Source organism: Polypterus senegalus, chromosome 16 (genome assembly GCF_016835505.1).
Source record: "Polypterus senegalus isolate Bchr_013 chromosome 16, ASM1683550v1, whole genome shotgun sequence".
NCBI lineage: Eukaryota > Metazoa > Chordata > Cladistia > Polypteriformes > Polypteridae > Polypterus > Polypterus senegalus.
The window spans coordinates 93,347,853-93,367,631 of NC_053169.1; the positions used below are offsets into that span (position 1 = coordinate 93,347,853).

The 19,779-nt window shown below is 43.1% G+C and overlaps 1 protein-coding gene across 2 annotated transcripts in view; it reads left to right on the top strand.

Annotated features, from left to right (window-relative positions):
• The first annotated feature begins 4,001 nt into the window (after positions 1–4,001).
• Positions 4,002–19,779, top strand: part of nmbr (neuromedin B receptor) — a 60,192-nt gene continuing 44,414 nt past the window's right edge. For both annotated transcript variants that reach the window (XM_039738592.1, XM_039738593.1), the window contains exon 1: positions 4,002–5,060. In XM_039738592.1, the coding sequence (XP_039594526.1) occupies positions 4,651–5,060 (410 nt within the window). In that variant the 5' untranslated portion in view covers positions 4,002–4,650. The remainder of the gene's footprint in view (positions 5,061–19,779) is intronic.

Genomic DNA, 19,779 nt, shown 5'->3' on the forward strand with positions numbered 1-19,779 from the left:
GGCCATTCAACATTCAGGACTCTTAACAGAAATAAGAGTTCTGAAGATTGCCGTTTACAGACACTTCCCGATTAATCTTAATGGAGACTTGAGAGGATCTGACAGGAAGAATGGGATAAACTGCCCAAACACAGGTGTGCCAAGTTTATAGAGACATACCCAAGAAGACTGAAAGCTGGATTGGCTGCCAAAAGGGGCTTCTTTAAAGTTCTGAATTAAGGGTCTTGAATACTCATCTTCTTCTTCTTCAACTTCAATCAGCTGCTCCTATTAGGGGGTCACCACAGTGGATCATCTTCCTGTCTTTCCATATGAGTTTCCAGTTTTTGATTTTACATTTGCAAACCTTTCTGAAAGAATGTTTTCATTTTATCATTATGAGGTATTGAGTAGAGCTTGAAGAAGAATATAGAAAATATTGAAAACAGAGTATATTAGCACGAGAATCTTTTTCCCTGGCGGCACGGTGGCACAGTGGTAGCACTCCTGCTTCGTGGTTAGGAAACCTGAGGTTTGTTTCCCAGGTCCTCCCTGTGTGGAGTTTGCATGTTCTCCCCGTGTCTGCATGGGTTTCCTCCCACAGTCCAAAGACATGCAGGTTGGGTGCATTGGCAATCCTAAATTATCCTTAGTGTGTGTGCTGTGTGTGTGAGTGCCCTGCTGTGGACTGGTGCCCTGCCTGGGGTTTGTTTCCTGCCTTTGTTGGCTGGGATTGGCTCCAGCAGACCCCCGTGACCCTGTAGTTAGGATATAGCGGGTTGGATAATGGATGGAAGGATCTTTTTCCCTACATGTTGTGATGTGGCTAAGCGCGTGTAGTAATAGAGCCATGACAAGTGAAGTATTGTTGGGATGCCAGCCGGGTCATTCCTTTTAATCCCTTACTTTTCTTCTTTAAATTTAAACAAGTGCCTTCTGGCAACAATCGGCATAATCCCATAGGATTAAACACAAAAGACAATTAGGGCTCTGGTCAGCCTTCTTAACAAACAGCAGATAGATGCCCATCGGGCATCAGTCCCAAAAGACACCTTAGTGGAGGCAGTCAGGCTTCTTATAATGGGAAAACCAGAAGGGGAGGAGCTTATTTCCCTCCCTAGGTGGAGACAACGCCCCAGCCCTGGCAGTTTACCACCTACCTTGAGTGAGCCTGCTGGGAGATCCAAAAGATACGCATGTGTGACAAGGTACAAACACTTTCACTTAAATTATCAGCCAATAAAAAGTGAAGAATTGAATTGTGCACTGGTGTCTCATAGTGGTTAAGGCTTTGGACTGGTTCCAATCCCCCGTGAGCAAGTCACTTCACCTGTTTGAGGTTAATGTGGGGAAATAGAAATGGAACCAATTATTTTATGGATTTTCTTCGATGGACTGGCGCCCTGTCCAGGGTTTGTTCCTGCCTTTCCACCTGTGCCAGTTGGGATAGGCTCCAGGACCCCCCAGTGCCCCTGTTCAGGACTGAGCGGGTTTACTATACTTTATCACAATACACTTAATTTGGTAAAATTTGCCTTACTTCACTGGTGGATTCCAAAGACATTCATTATGTTACTTTTAATTTTCCAAACCCCTAATTGATAGTTAGCAATCAATTATATTGATTTGTAAATCTGTCTCTGTTTTCTCTGAAACGTGTTATAAATAAGATGGTTTCTACACAATCATGACCTTGAGTAGCATTTATTTGCCTTCTCTCTTCATTATGACACAAAAACATTTGACAAGTCAGCAACTGTACTCCATATTGACTGCAAATTGAAAGCACATCTGCTCAGCCAGCCTGGTCTGTGGGTGTCTTTACTTTTCCCTTTTCTCTCTCCATTCTCTATCTTTGGTGTCGTTTGGGCAACTGGTCTGCTCTCGCACTCCTGCCATCAATCAATCAGTCTCAGCAGAATTCGCCTTTTCTGTGTTACCCTATTTGGCGAGCTGGGGGTGAGGGGGACTCTGCTGGGTCTAAAAATCTCAGCTCTGCCACACAGGAAGGGGCTGCGCTGAACGCTGTTTTAACAGCTGCTTTACAGCCAGACGCCAACCAGAAAGAAAACCACCAAAAGGTACTTCTTATAATGGCTATTATTGGTGAGATGGGAACCATAAGGGGGATTCAGATTTTATATTTCAATGTAAATGGTCATTTCATTTATCTAGTAATCAAGTGGCAATTCACTTAGTTAGGTTAGCAGGCAATTCTAATTGGCTCTGTGTGAGGGTGAGGGGAGTGTACCCTGAGATTGGTTGGCATCTATCTATCTATCTATCTATCTATCTATCTATCTATCTATCTATCTATCTATCTATCTATCTATCTATCTATCTATCTATCTATCTATCTATCTATCTATCTATCTATCTATCTATAATATAGAGTACCTCACCATTCTATCCATCTATTATACCTGTTATATTATATTATATTATATTATACCTGTTATATCTGTCTATCTAAATGTCTGTCTGTCTTTATGTATTGTAACAAACAGCCACACTTCATTAATCAAGAAAACACTTTTTCTTTACTCTTTTGTTAATTTTATTAGTGTTGTACTTTCAAGGGTGACATGGTGGTGCGGTGGGTAGCGCTGCTGCCTCGCAGTTAGGATACCCAGGTTCGCTTCCCGGGTCCTCCTTGCATGGAGTTTGCATGTTCTCCCTGTGTCTGCATGGGTTTCCTCCCACAGACCTGTAGGTTAGGTGCATTGGTGGTCCTAAAATGTCCCTAGTGTGTGCTTGTTGTGTGGGTGTACCCTGCTTGGGGTTTGTTTCCTGCCTTGTGCTGGCTGGGATTGCATCCGGCAGACCCCTGTGACCCTTTAGGTAGGATATAGCGGGTTGAATAATGGATGGATGGAAGTACTTTCAAGTTAAACAATCACTACAAACAGCGATATTCAAATTAAGCTTTTTTTTTTTTTTTGCTATTGGGAATCGCCAGGCAGCATCAGATAGTGGTGTTGGCAAACTCGATGCCCCGCTTTAAACTTCAGTAAAACTCTCCCATTGCCAAAAGCTATCTATCTATCTATCTATCTATCTATTATATAGTGCCATTAATTTTTATCTATCTATCTATCTATCTATCTATCTATCTATCTATCTATCTATCTATCTATCTATCTATCTATTATATAGTGCCTTTCATTTCTATCTATCTATCTATCTATTTAAATCATATAGTGCCTTTCATTTCTATCTATCTATCTATCTATCTAGTATATGCCTATTGACATTAAAGATAACAGATTCCTAACAGTGTGTGTTTGATATATAAAGGTTAGGAGGTCAAATGCTGGGTCAGGTCGCCAATAATTATTCAGTTACTGTAACTCACATCCTGCTTTTACTCGGCTACGGCTTCTATTTACTGTTTTTTATCCCGCATTGTCTATTCCCACTGCACACACGTAAAATAAAACGTTGACAGGTAAAATAAAAAGTGGCTTAAATAAAGTAATAAACGATGATTAAATAAACATGATTTCTTTTCTTTTTTTAAGGTACGCTTTTTAAAAGCGCGGAGCAGCCTTTCAGTCTCGCTGTCTGCCTTCGGTGGTCTGCGCTGTGCTCAGGACCCTCACAGCTGAAGACATCAGACAGGCGGAGTGACGCCGACGTCCCCCTCGAACCCCATAGTTCAGACACTTTTGATCTTGCCGCTTTAGAGGATGTAATAAATTAAGCGTTATACAAATGTTTGAACTTATGAACTTACTGGCTTTTTGATGTGTTTATTTATTTTTATTTTTATTGACTCTTGTTTGTTTTTAATTCTTACAGAATCGCGGTCATACTGTACATTCCTCCTTGTACAGTATACTTGTAATAATAAAATCCCTTTCCCATTCAGCTCCTGCACCGTTTCATTGAAGTGTCGAACGTCTGAAGTAGACCGGCCGATCCCACCGTTAACTACCGTAGCTAAACCTCGATAACACATCGCCCACCCCCACACCCCCCACCACCTCCAGTACACTCCGCCCCCCTTCCTCGTTCCGACTTGTCGCAGTTCCTCCAAAGCCCAGGAGCTCAGCCCGCTCTGCTTTTATTGCTCCCTTCTACTTCACAGTTTTAAATCCTCGTCTGCGACGGACCCTGAGAGCAGATCATAAAGAACGGCCTCCGGAGCAACGGGGGATTCGGTGAGAGCGCCGGACATGAGGAGATCAGAAGTGACAACGCGTGGTTCTCGTTCGTGCACTTGACGCGTCGCTACGGAGAAAGTTCTACAAATCTGACCGGAGCTGTCACCACGGAGAGTGTTTCATCCGTTATGTTTTATTGCATGCCCTGACTTTATTTCTACGTCCTTACTTAACACAAATCAAACTCTCTCAGCAAAACAACAAAACAGATTTTTATTTCGCAAAATAAGATCTCAGTGGTTTCCTGGGTGAGCGAATTTTATATTTTTATTCGGTGAAGTCAAAACATAAAAGGATTGACAGCGAGGATCAAGACAAGCGCAGCTGCGCCCCGTGGACACCTGGGGGAGTCTCGTCTTTCAAAAGTCTGGTCAAAAAACGGGACGGGCTCAAGAATGCAAACACCTGGGACAATATGATTATTTTACACTCTCTTTGATCATATAAAGGATCCCGGGAAATAATTGAATTACAGATTTTAGGAGGAAAAAAAGCGGTAACAAAAATGAAATTGTTAGAGTTTTTCAACCACACGACACCTTACGACAACATTTCGTTTGATTTCAACTTAACGGGCGAAGTGGTACCCAGCGAGAGGGACGCTGACGACTTCGTCCTGAGATGCGTTATCTGCTTCATGTACGTTTTCATCATTACGGTTGGATTGCTGGGGAATATCACCTTGGTAAAAATCTTCATTACTAATAGCGCCATGAGGAGCGTGCCTAACATTTTCATATCCAGCCTTGCGGCTGCTGATATTCTGCTACTGGTGACTTGCGTGCCCCTGGATGCCTACAGATACAACTTTGAGGACTGGATCTTCGGCGCCGTGGCGTGCAAGCTCATCCCGGTCATTCAACTCACTTCGGTGGGCGTCTCGGTGTTCACGCTGACGGCTCTGAGTGCCGACAGGTAAGAAGGTGAGCGCAACGCGTCAAGCGCAACGCAATGCACTGAAGTGCGGGTCTTCTCGAGTCATATTTCGCTTTTCTTTCAACGCCGCTTAAAATATGAGCGTTAGGCTAATAGGACACTCTGAATTAGATGGTGTGCGCGGGGCTGGGCGTCCCATGGTGCAGGATTGGCTCCGGTTTCGACATAAGAGTGGATGGACTGCAAAACAGGAGGCTGCAGGTTCGGTTGTCGTTCCGTGGCACTTAGGCTGGTGGATGCCACTCAAGAAAAAATAGGACATTTCTGTGGATGAAATGCATAATAATTAAAAAAGGGTTGGCTTTGGTCTTTGCTTTCTAGGAATTCGGAAGTCCATATTATTATTATTATTATTATTATTATTATTATTATTATTATTATTATTGTTGTTTATTTTTATTGTTGTTATTATTATTAAACTAGAATAGATCATATATATATATGTGTGTGTGTGTGTGTGTGTGTGTGTGCGTTTCTAAAAGTCGATTACTGATACGAGACTTTAAAATCTTTGTATTTAATCTAAACTTCCAAAACATCAGTCCCAGTTAGGGGCTAACTACAAAGACATTCACACATACAGGCTTTGTGTTACTTAGGATGAAGTTATCAAAGTGTTTTCGTCAATCATGGGGCGCGACACACCTCTAATTGGGTCGTGCTGAGTCGAGCATTACAGGTGAAGTGAAAGAGAAAAGGTCGCGAACGGTTTGCGGAAAGCCCAGCGATGAGTCGCCGCGTGCGTGGCTGAAACAAACTCCACCAAAAAAGAAATAAATAAATTCCCATTATCAGCGGGCAACATTACAGCGGCCGATCATCAAGCCGCTCCCCTAAACTTCACCAATTGGTCCTCGTTGAAAATCGCCGCCGATCGTCCTCTGCGGGAGGGACCCCCTTGGAGAATCGTTACGGTTCGCGAATAAAAGTGTTAATCCAAATAGGTTCGTGGAAAAGAAAAAAAAGAATCACTGCCGAATAGCATGTCGTTAAAGTTCGTATTCTTTCATCGATCATCGCTTATCAAACGGAAGCAAGGCAGGAATAATCCGTGGACAGGGCGTCAGTCCATCACAGAGCGAATAAACACACACGGACACACGGACCAGTTTAGCAACTGCAAGCCACCTCACTTGAATTGTCTTTGAACTGTAGGAGGAAACCTGAGCACCCGGAGGAAACCCACGCAGACACGGGGAGAACATACAAACTCCATGCTGGGTGGATCTGGGAAGCGAACCCGGGTCTCCTAACTGCAAGGCAACAACGCTACCCACTGCGCCGCCCGGTCGTGAATCCTAGTGTCCTTACTGCACGGCAGCTGCGTTAAAACAAACATTCACCCCCTCCCTACCCCCATCTTTTCTCTCTCGTTCACACACACACACACACAAATACGCACATAGGGGTCAGTTTAGCAACGCCAATCCACTTAACCTGCATGTCTTTGGACTGTTGGAGGAAACTGGAGGATGTAAATGGATCCACATGAACACAGGGAGAACATGCAAAATCCATGCAGGGATGTCCTTCTGTGAGGCAGTGGCATGAAAACACATATAATCTCTCTGTCTCTCTCTCCCCCTCTCACTCTCCCTCTCTTTCTCTATCTCTTTCCTTTTCTCTCTCTCTTTCCCTCTCTCTTTCTCTCTCTCTCATTCTCTCTTACTCTCCCTTTCTCTTTCTTTCTCTCTCTCTCTCTGTTTCTTTCTCTCTCTCACTTTCCCTCTCTTTCTTTCTCTCTCCCTCTCTCTTTCTTTCTCTTTTTCTCTGTTTCTTTCTCTCTCTTTCCCTCTCTTTCTTTCTCTCTCCCTCTCTCTTTCTTTCTTTCTTTCTTTCTCTTTCTCTCTCTTTCTCTCTCTCACACACACACATATTAACACTCTTAACAAATAAGAGGCACCAGAGTGATTGTCCAGAGTGATGCCATGCATAGGGGAACCATTTCTGGTTCCGAAAAGAGTCATTCACATGAAAGTTCCAGAAAGAACCACAAGCGCTCCATAAACAATCGTGAATCGAATATAACAGGTTTATTCAGTTCAGATTTTCTTGTTCTGATGTTAGTAAGCTCAAAGAACCAACTTCAAGTGCAAAGATCTGTTAACAGAAGCAAATTATTCTTAAAGGCTCAACGAGCAGCCACACAGCCCAGTGCCGCGCCATTTTAGACTCGTTATGTTTAAGAATGTAGGGTTAAGTTATCGATAAGCCATTAAACCTCGTATTTAACATCCATCCATCTTCCAAGCTGAATTATTCAGAGCGGGGGCGTATAACGAGACTTTAAACCCTTCAATTTGCCTTTGATTTCTAAAACATCAACAACAAACTAAGGGCTAAATACCTACATTGCACTTACTGCCACGTAACAGGAAATTAACGCAAGCCTTCTGTAGGTCACGTACGTTACGTATTTATTCAGTTATCAATGCACCACAGAAGGTCTTTTAAGCTCGCATTCTACAGTAACATCCATCCATCCATCTTCCAAACTGACTTACCCAGAGTAGGGCTGTTGCAGGGAAGCTGGAGCCTATCACGGAAGGCAGGAGCAGACCCCGCACGGGCTGCCAGTCTATCGCAGGGTGAACACACACAATACGGGTGAGTTTAGCATCGCCAGGCCACCAGACCAGCGTGTGTTTGGACTGCGGGAGGATGAAAACCACGTGGACATGCAGACTCAACGACACGGCGCACTTGGCAGGCAAACCCCGGGCTGCTTACCGCCAGGGAGCAGATGAACGTTACGATTCATATTGCATGTCTTTGGACTGCAGGAATAAACCGGTGCATTGCGCAGTTGTAAGGCAGTCATGTTTGTGGGTGAGAAGAGAGCATAGTCAGGCTGCACAGTGAGGGAGCGGTAGGACTACACCGCCTTCCATATGTTTTCCTGTCTACATCCGTTATTCTTCTAATCCTGATGAAGAACATTCACATTCGGCGTATAAAGCCCAATTCGGACGGTATCATTTGTGCGCCATGCAGGAGAAGGGGTAAAGAAATGAATACCGGAGGACATCTGTCATCTTTGAAATCTGTTCGGACAAATTGAAGTGGGGGTAGTTGCAGAGCTTCAAGTGGGCCGGTACTCTGTTCCCCGTATCGAACCGTCAGTTCGGACCACATTAGCAACCCTTACTTGTAACCACGATATATCCGCACGCGCCTCTAAGGGGGACTCTCCCCCGAACCCACCCAACTGGTTTCTGTATAAACCGCGTGTATTAGCGCACCTTCCGGCCTCCGACGGGATATGACAAACACCACCGTACAACCAGTGCCCATGCCCCCCGTAATTCACTCCGCAAAACTTGAAGTACGCTAGCAGCAGTGGCGTAGCTGGGGGGTTAGGGGGTTGACGGACGGGGCGGTCCGACCCGGGCGGCACATTTTTGGGGGCGGCATTATTGGCCACAAGGCTCAGTACAACTCGTGTGTAAGCAGCAGGGATCGGAAAAATATCACTCATGTATGAAAAAAGTCAAATTCTCTGATTTTTAACCACAAATTCTTGAAAAGTAATGTTCAGACTGTCCTTCTGCATCAGACACAGAAGTTGAAATGTATGAGGCAATGACAAAAATAAACATAAACGTTAAATCGATAATAATTTCTAGGAAGATAAACAACTAATTTACAATTTATAATTTCGTTTCGTTATTAATCCGAATGGGTTCTTGCTCTGCGCAGAAAACATCCCCACCTATTACTCTGGTTCTGGTTTTCGTAGCGTAATTATATTAAACTTTAGAACACGGCTTATCGGTGCGTCTATACTATATTCTTGTCTAGTTGATGCTTATAAATATATATAAAAATTATTGCTGTTTCTTTATATATGAATAAATCTATGCAAAATGTACCTTAATTTTTCTCTATACGTCATTTTAATTTTCTATTTAAATAGTTTAACATATTCAGATATGTTGGAGGGCGGCAAATTGAAGCCCCGCCCCGTGCGGCACGAACTCGAGCTACGCCACTGGCCAGCAGTTCTTTTTTTTTTCCAGTTTAGGAACTGGATAATTCCAGAGGCACAGCTGGTCAAGCCATTAGATGACACAGACGGTCGCCGTTTGTGATACTTTAAGGGGCGCACACTCCGGACAACGAGGGGTTATATTGATCGTCGAAATTTGATAATAAGTAATGGGTGCCGTTACCCGTTGGAGACACGTTTACCAAAGTATTAGCTGTGCTACCCATCTAAGTCGGGTTGAGATCTAAGTAATCAAATCACGTTTGCAGCACATCATTCAAAGTGTATGTTACTGTTGTATGCCATTTGGTAAGGGATTTATAATTTAGAAGAAGTGTTAATATTTGTAATGTGTCATCTGTTGGAATGATAAATGCAATACATATGTCTCTATTACAGTTTTTCTGAATTGCTAAACACATTTCCTAAAATCTCATCTCTTTGTCTCAAAACACTAAACACAAACTCTAAAATTCAAACTACACTCACAAAACCTTCGACTTGTCTTGCAAAACCAAACATTTGACCCAAAACTATTTTAACTTTACTCAAAATCAAGCACTACTGTCAAAAATCACACGAAACCAGTCAATGTGCACACACAACTTAGCAAAAAAGTTTATATATATATATATATATATATATATAAATTATATATTTTTACAGCATATTCAGATAATTTATTCTGCCACAGCATCACGCCTCTGTGCTGGGTCAGGCCACAGGACTTCATCCTCATCACATCCTATGGTCTCCTTTGCAAAACAACGAGGAAAGAATCCTTTAGCATGCCGAATCCAGCCCTGGCAAGATCCCACTCCTATCTCACCACATGCTCCATTAATTGCTTGAAGTAGATTTTCCTGTGTGTAAGGGTTTCGGTCGTATACTGTCCATCTCCATGCCCAGAAAAACTCCTGAATAGGGTTCAAAAAGGGAGAGTATGGTGGAAGAAACACATTCATAAAATGCTGCTCATTGTGAAACCAATCACGTATTCTTGGACCACGGTGAAAGCTCACATTGTCCCAAATGATAACATACATGGGATGCTCTGCCTGCTCACGATCTCTCTGCTCAAGCAAAGCATCCCATAGACCATCCAGGAATGTTACTAGAAGTTCGGTGTTGTATGGCCCAACAGTAACATGACTGTGGAGAACCCCATGGCAGCACAGATAGTTACATTTCCACCACGCTGGCCAGGCAGTTCAATAATGGCACGCTGACCTATGACGTTGCGACCTCTTCTTCTCCTTTTTGCTAGATTGAATCCAGCTTCATCCACAAAGATGTATTCATGAGGCCTAACCATTGAGTCAAGCTCAAAGATTCCCTGTACACAGTGGCAACAAACTACATTTAGTTCTGTAAATGAAACAGTATGATGTATACATGGGCTGCATCCCAGACAATACAGTATGCATTCTATCACTGAGTTTACTGTAAAAGTTTACTGACTTCCACATATTGACATCGTTGCTCACAGTTTCGCTCAAATGGTACCCGATAAACTTGTTTCATCCTTATCTTGTTGCATTGCAGGACACGGTCAATTGTTGACATACTCACACTATTTATTCCCTCAGAATGTATCTTGTCTTCTATAATCCGCTTCTGTATTTCATGCAGTCGAACTGCATTATTTTGACAGACCATATCCACAATAAGTGTCTCCTGGTGTTGTGAGCACAAGTGTGTTCTTCCACTCTCATGTGGCCATCTTTCAATTCTAAAAAAAATACCATTTAGTTATAAGTATACTGTATATATATATATATATATATATATATATATATATATATATATATATATATATATATATATATATGTGGCAGTAGGGGCGCTAGTGCTCCCTTGAACCCTGAGGTAGAATTCCAGACACCAGGTAAAAGTCCAATACTTTTTATTTTTATCCACAGTGCACAAAGCACCCTCCACACTACTCATATACAATAAACCATAATACAACACTATAATCACTCTCCTCCTCGCCCAGACACTTTGCTCCTCCACCTCCCAGCACAGCTCATTGTCTGGAGCGAGGCACCGCCCTTTTATAGCCCCTGACCTGGAGGTGTTTCTGTCCCAACAGTCCACAGTTCCTTATTCCTTCCGGGTCAGGGCAATTAGTCCTTTACTTCAACCCGGGAGCACGACATTTCTTCCTGTCACGTGACCGTGATGTACTCCCGGGTCATACGGCATCACAGAGCCTATAAGCCCCCCCACAGCGACTCCTGGTGGTCCCCAAGGTATAAACACTACAAAGTCCATAAGGCCCTGCTGGACCTCGGGGCACGATCCTGCTGTCGGGAGAGCTCCTCCTGGCGGCCTGGGGGTGCGGACCGACATGGGAAGCCGGCAGTCCTCCACTATATATATATATATATATATATATATATATATATATATATATATATATAGTGACAGATAGGGGGCGCTCTCGCTCCCTTGAACCCCTGTCCACGACTCCAGACACCAGGAAAAAGTCCACAAGTTGACTTTATTAAATTGCCACAGTGCACTAAGCACCCTCTCCTCCACTATATTCATACAAATCACAATAACTATTACAATAAACCAATCCTCCACTCCCAGACGCGTTGCCACCCTTCCACCCAGCTCAGCTCACCATCTGGGAGCTCTCACAGTCCTTTTACATTCCCTGACCCAGAAGTGTTCCCAATCCCAGTCCATGTGACCCTGTATCACTTCCGGTTCAGGTTAAAGTTCTTTTCTTCACCCCAGAAGCCCGTCGCTCTTCCCTTGACAAACTTCCGGGTCATAGGGCACAAATACGTCTTTGGTCCTCCTTGCAGCTCCCTCTTGCGGCCTCTGTGGTATCCAGCAGGGCTGAGGATAAAAACTACGTAGTCCATGACTTCCTGCTGGTCTTCAGGGCACCTCCATACTGCAGGGAGGGCTCCATCTGGCGGCCTGGGGGTATTGGCCGGTCAAAGGTCACTATATATATACATCTATGTTTTCAGTAAATGATTTCAAACACAGTACCATGGAGAAATTATTTTTCATTTTCCCCTTACTGAGACAAGTATACTTTTCACCTGTTTTCTTTTCTGAAGGTCCGGATTATAGTAGCCACTGAGAACCTGCTTAGGTTTGGTTGCACACGTTGCCCTGCCTCCCTCATAGTCATGCCATGCACCAGAACATGATCTATGACATTTGCTCGAATGTCATTTGAAATTACAGATCTTCTTCTTGGTCTTAGTTCTTGCCCACCACCTCTGACACGGATTCCTCTTCCTCTTCTATTGTATTGCTCCATTGTTGGATCCACTCATGCCATTTGCATTTCACCAGGCTTATATACTGTTTACTAATTGGGTTCAATGATTGGACACGTGTTTTCAGTTTTGAGTGCTAGTGTGTAAATGATGAAAACAGTGTGTTAGTTGTGTTTAACTTCTGTAGCCTGTGTGCACCATTCTGGGTACAAGTGCACCACACTGCTAAATGTGTTTTGTGTTTGAGAATGTGTTTAGCGTTTTGGTAAAAGGGAGATTCAGATTTGCAAATTGTGTCCTAACCAGATGAATAGTGTTTAAGATTTTGACAACTGTGGGATTGATTTGATGAAAGAGTTTTGGTAGTTGACAGTTTAGTTTTTACAATGGGATTTAGTGTTTTAGCGATTCAGAAAAACTGTAAATGGCATTTGGTATGGGATTAGTAAAATCAGTGTTAATATTTGTGATGCACCATCTGTTGAAATGATAACTGCAATGCATGTCTCTGTTTTATGCCATTTGGTATAGGATTTGTAAATTCAATGTGAATATTTGCGATGCGCCATGTGTTGGAATGATAAATGCATTGCATATTTCTCTGATTTGTATGCCATTTGGTTTGGGGAAAGCAATGTTAACGTTTGTGATGGACCATCTGTTAGAATGAAAAAAACGATGCATATGTTTCTGTTAAATGCCATTTGGTATTCGTAAAAGCAGTGTTAATTGTTGTGATGTGCAATCTGTTGGAATGATAAATACAATGCATATATTTCTGTTATGTGCCATTTGGTGTGGGAGTTGTAGACGCAGTGCTAATGTTTGAGATGCACCATCTGTTGGAATGAAAAAGCAACTGGCAACACTCGAGACACAATTGGTCACATTTCTTTTGTTTTTTCCATTTGTAGCAGGCAGGTGCAGCGGCTTCCTCGGGGTTACACAGTGTCAGTGTTGGGATCTGAAACCACAACCTCATGGTTTGAAATCCACAGACTTAATCACTGCACCACACTACCTGCATTTTGTATGGGATTTGTAAAAGCAGTGTTAATTTCTGTGATGCGCCATCTGTTGGAATGATAAATATGATGCACATCTCTCTGGTATAGGCCATTTCATAAAGGCAGTTCTAATATTTGTGAAGCACCATCTGGTGAATTTATTAATTAAATGCATTTATCTCTGTTCTGTGCCGTTTCGTATGGGATTTGTTAAACCCCGTTAATGTTTGCGGTGCACCATCTGTTGGAATGTCAGAAACATACCAACTGGATGGACACACAAACAATTATCACTTTATTAAGGTGGAAAAGTGAACCAAAGGACTCGTACTTCATAAAATCCGAGGTGCGCCGTAATGAAGGGGAGCACGTTTTGGTCACTAAGGGGCACAAACAGGTCGTCTAATATGTCTAACAATACTAGCTACACCAAGGTCCAAATGGGCTTCGACCGGAACTGACAGCATGCAGGACCTGTACAATTTGAATCTCATTCGACTCACTGAAATGACATAATTTTGCTAACGGACGAGGTTAAGCTGTGGTTATTAGTTTACGGACTGTTTTTTGGAAGATTAAACGCTCCGTAATCTTTACTGAGACGTGAACGCGCAGTCCGTCAGAACTTCCTGACATGAGCGATTAGGGCGAAACAGATGTCCTCCAGCAATAACGACTTTACCGCACCTCTTGGTGTAAAAATAACTCCGCCCGAGCAAGACTTTACTCGAAGTCGCACTGCGAGCCGGAACTGATCCCGCAACTCTTTGGACTGTAACTAAAGTCTTTAAACAGCACCCCACGTTGGCACTGGAGCTGCCAGCCATCCTGCTGCAACGGATGTTCGCTCCGTGAAATGCATTTACTGAATCATTTTATACCCATAAATCATAAAATCAGTTGAATGGGCAAACTGCCTCCCGCAACGTATTGTAATTGCCTGCTCATTCATGAAAAAAAGTCCATACCCAGCAAACAATCACACAGTGACCCCCTGTGGTGAGGGTAGAACATGGGCACCGTGGGCTTAGGAAAACCTAGTTAAATACCGCACTGATCTAACGTGGGGGCTGCTACAAGGGGCCACTTAGCAAAGTTCCCCTAGTGGCTCCATCTGGGTTAGTAAGCCCCCTTTCCATCTGGCCCACTCATGATTTGGTAATGCTGGCCGATGTTGTCACTACTGTATAGCTTCTCAATTTTTCATGTCGTGGCTGAGTAAGTAACGCAGTGCAATTTGTATGGTTTAGATTTTGATTGAAATAAAAATAACAATTTTAACAACCTCAAAAAAGCATTTTTTTTTTAATATCGGCTAACATTTCATTATACAGTATTGGTAATGTTTTCGTGATGAGGCTTGTAACACCGCAAAAAAAAAATAGCAAAGGCATTTTGCAGGAGGGAGGCATGATGGCGTAGTGGGTAGCGCTGCTGCCTCGCAGTTAGGACACCCGGGTTCACTTCTCGGGTCCTCCCTGCGTGGAGTTTGCATGTTCTCCCCGTATCCAAAGACATGGTTAGGTGCACTGGCGATACTAAATTGGCCGTAGTGTGTGCTAAGTTTTCACAATTTTTATACAGTAATGCTTTCGTGATGAGGTTTGTAACACCGCAGGGTGTGTGTGCCCTGCGGTAGGCTGGCGCCCATGCCTGGGGTTTGTTTCCTGCCTTGCGCCCTGTGTTGGCTGGGATTGGCTCCCGTGACCCTTAGGATATAGCGGGTTGGATAATGGATGGATTTTGTAAGAGTAAATCGTTTAAAGCCACATTAGTATTGTATTGTTTTATTCTTTTTAATGAATAAATTGTAAATGTTCATAGTTACACATTTTAATTGATTAAAAGTAAAAAAACTAATCACTAGAAATGTTTCAAAGAGAAAACAGTAGGGTGTGACACGGTGGTAGCGCTGCTGCCTCACAGTAAGGAGATCAGGGTTCACATTTCGAGTCTTCCCTGCATGGAGTTTGCATGTTTTCCCCGTGTTCATGTTGGATTCATCACACGGTGGAAAATCATGGTGGACAGGTGGTGCTGTGAGTGTGTTCAGCACGTGCTGGGCTTTTGATCTTTCCAGAGATTGTTCCCGCCTGTGTCCATTGTTTGCTGGGACAGACTTCAGCTGCCCAGGATAAGCGAGAATAGAAAATGAATGGACGGACTAGTTAGGTATGGACTTCTTCAACTTCATGACCAAATTTGGGTTCCCCGTCTGTTTGGCCACAAGGGGCAGGTGTTTTGTGGCCAATATTTCCCCTTATGTGCAAATCCCAGTTGGCTGCCCACATGCAGTAGTGCCAGTATGTTTGCCATTATTTTCTGTTTTTATTTATAAGGTTGCTAATGCCCCTTGATATTCTGTAACGGTCTGCCACTTTAAGTTGTGTTATTCTTGCATAAGCGAACATTTGCACTACGATTGCTGGAATGCAAACGCAAACCCTTCATCTTTTGGATTTCCGGTAACGGCGGGCTTGTTTCAGAGACACGAATCGTATTGAAAACATCTCCGGGTTTTAAAAATATGGCGTTGTGGCAGCCACACCGGGTGATTTCCGCGTATTTTTAATCCCTCGAATTCCGTGCGCATTCATTACTGCGCTGTGCGCTGCTGATGCCACCCACTGATGAGGCTCTTCCGCTGTATAACAGTAGACTTGACGCCTCCTTTTCACTTGACTGCATGATGGTGCTTTCGAGTATAGTCACAATATGAACGAAACCTGATTTTCTTCTCATATAAAAAGTCCTTTGTTTTAACTGTTAAACGTTATCTGTTAATAATGAGTATTGTGCAATGCTTCCTCAATATGAACTTACATGTCAAAATCAACTGCGCATTGAGAGGACGCACTACCGGCGCGCCATCACTTTAGTGCTGTGAGAGTACGAGGTTTGATCGTCGATTTCACGGGGCACTGCTATTCGTTTCTGGATACAATCGTGTGTGTTTTGATCGCCCCGATCACTGGTAAAATTATCTTTTTTTTTTTTAAAACATAGCTGCAGTCCGAGCCAGAGTTATTAATAACAATAATAATGCTACTGGGCGGCACAGTGGCGCGGTGGGTAGCGCTGCTGCCTCGCAGTTAAGGCACCCGGGTTCGTTTTGCATGTTCTCTCCGTGTCTGCATAAGTTTCCTCCGGGTGCGCCGGTTTCCTCCCACAGTCCAAAGACATGCAGGTTAGGTGCATTGGCGATTCTAAATTGGCCCTAGTGTGTGTGCCCTGCGGTGGGCTGGCACCCTGCCCGGGGTTTCTTTCCTGCCTTGCGCTCTGTGTTGGCTGGAATTGGTTATAGCGGGTTGGATAATGGATGGATGAATGGATTTTGTATAGAGTAAATTGTTTAAAGCCACATTAGTATTGTATTGTTTTACACCATTTAATGAATCGTAAATGTTCATAGTTACACATTTTAATTGATTAAAAATAAACAACTAATCACTAGAAATGTTTCAAAGAGAAAACAGTAGGGTGTGACTCACAGTAAGGAGATCCGGGTTGGAGGTTGGATGGATGGATCTCTTTGTAAACGACGTCTGCAGTTCCGCTGTAAAATGACCAGCCTGTCTGCTGAGCTTACTCTTGACCACGCTACGTACAGTCGGCCAAGTGAGAAGCAATCTTGTGTCAAGTCAATGGCGACCTTTTTTAGAGTCTGGCCCTGTGACGTATCCATTGTCATAGCGAAGCAGACCCTTACTGGAAATTGGAGGCGTTTGAATTGGAATGGGAGTCTCCCCTGAGCCAGGTCCAGTGAAAACAGTTTGCCTCAATGAAGTTCTTGTGCAGGGATTTAATCTGAAGCCTGGTGCCGTTACAAAGTTTTGGTGGTTGTAAGTGTCGTAGTAACATCATTGGTGCGCCGACCTTCAAACGTAGAGTATGCGGAGGCCTGCCCGGAGGATTAAGAATGTGAAGAAGCACCGCGTCCTCTAGTCTACAATAGAGTCGACAGACATTTATGTTTTTGTTTCAGAAGTTAGTTGGTGAAGTAAAATGGTGTTTATATGTTTTTGGTGTTAGAATAATGAAGAGGGGTTTCTCCCTAAAGAAACGAAAACGCCAAAAGGAAAGATCAGTTCCGAAAGTTCCTTACGGCATAATGGTGAGAACCGCCAAAAAAGAAAACGTTAAATGCCACCTGAGGTGCGGTACATTTCCTTATCACGTACACACACACGCACGCTGTATCCATAGAAGCTATGAGGCGGTGCACGTAATTCACATACGATACGTACGTACTTCTATACAGGCTTCGCAACGGACATAAAACATATACTATCCATTATGATTAGCTTTAAAACAATAACAAACAAAACAATACAAATCGCTCTCTCCCTGCATGCTTCTCTAAATGCCTTCGCAGTTTCAAACTAAAGCTAAAAGATGCCTGCCCTTTAAACTAAACACGCATTGTGGGAACTTAAAAAGACTTTTAACAGACATTACGACCGACACCTTAACAAAAATTTACAAAATAGCATAATCGCTATAAAAGCCTTATATTTTAGGGGTTGCGGTGGGCTGGCGTCCTGCCCGGGGTTTGTTTCCTGCTTTGCGCCCTGTGTTGGCTGGGATTGGCTCTAGCTGAACCCCGTTACCCTATAGTTGGGATATAGCGGGTTGGATAATGGATGGAATAATGCTACTACTATTAACAACAATAATAATAATTCTTTACATATGTATAGCGCTTTCTCACTACTCAAAGCGCTTCAATGAGAGGGGTGACAGTTCAACCACGGCAGCCAGTAGGTGGTGAAGTCATGAGGGAGATAGCCAATCAGAGACAGGGGGTGATTAGGGGGCCAGAATGGTCAATTTAGCCAGGACATCAGGATACCTTCTACTCTTTATGAAGGATACTCAGGGATCTTATGGCTATATGTTAATCCTCAATTTGCGAGATTCCCTAATTACCGACATCGGACGCTCATCGTGAGTATCACACCTTAACAGGTGTTCTAACGAAACATCCTACCCATCGAAATGATCTACTCACTCATACTACGCATGCGCAGACCAAAATTACGCAACTTCGCCTTACTACATTAATGCATTTATTACAGTTTACTGCATAGGTATTTATTGTCAACATTTTATAAGTTGTATATTTTGCATGTGTGACTTTTAATCTTGTACAGGCCATTGTATCCATGCACGAGTAATGACCGTCTTGTGAAATCTTTGCATCAGGCTGTGTCTCTTTCGGGCATTAAATGATGCATATATAATAAATTGAGGAATGTTAACATTTCCATAAATTGGTAGACGACTTCTAAATACAACATATTAAATGATATAACGTTATAAGTTTAATGTTACGACTTACAATAAATTACGGTAGGATACTTCGACAAACTAGGACAAATCATCAGCACACCGGCACTGATTCTTCACTGGGTTGTGTGGTTCCTCGTAGAGCCATTGCTTGACAAAGGTCTATTTCATTGTGCTAAAGTTCTTTGTATATTAAACTGGTTCTTTGTACTTTCACAACATTTTTAATATGTAGAACAGCGTTTCTCAACCTTTAGGTATTTGCGACCCGAGTTTTCAGAACAGTTTTAATCGCGCCCCCTAACGTTTTTTTGAAACCCTGATAAAATGTATTCCTATATTTTTGCTGCCGATACTGCGCTACAAGTTTTATTATACCTACTCTTATCGACATTTATCCATCCACCCATCCATCAATTTTCTAACCCGCTGAATCCGAATACAGGGTCACGGGGTCTGCCGGAGCCAATCCCAGCCAACACAGGGCACAAGGCAGGAACCAATCCTGGGCAGGGTGCCAACCCACCGCAGGACACACACAAACACACCCCTTAGGGCCAATTTAGAATCGCCAATCCACCTAACCGGCATGCCTTTGGAATGTGGGAGGAAACCGGAGCGCCCGGAGGAAACCCACGCAGACACGGGAGAACATGCAAACTCCACGCAGGGAGGACCCGGGAAGCGAACCCGGGTCTCCTAACTGCGAGGCAGCAGCGCTACCACTGCGCCACCGTGCCGCCCATCGACATTTATGTAACTCTATATTTATTTTTCTAGTATCAGAATCTTAGTTTAACTTATTTTGTTTTAGTTTCAATAGATGTATTTTTCATATTTTCGATTCTTGTTTTCTTTTTTTCACATCTTCGCACCCCCTTTTTTGTTACTTCCCCACAGGTTGAGAACCGCCGTTGTAGAGAAAAAAAAACAGAAATCGTACTAACGTAGAAGATCATATTAAGATCAAATCGCACTTAGCCTGTGTTACTTTATACAGTAGAAGTGCTTTTCAAGTCATGAGCCTTTGGTATTTCACAGGTCTGTTACTATCGAGTCACGATTATTTACTACTAGACATTAAGCCCGTTACAATAACGGGCGCTAGAACAGTAGTGCATAAACATTAGTAGGAACTGTGTATTAAACGGCAAGGACTGTGA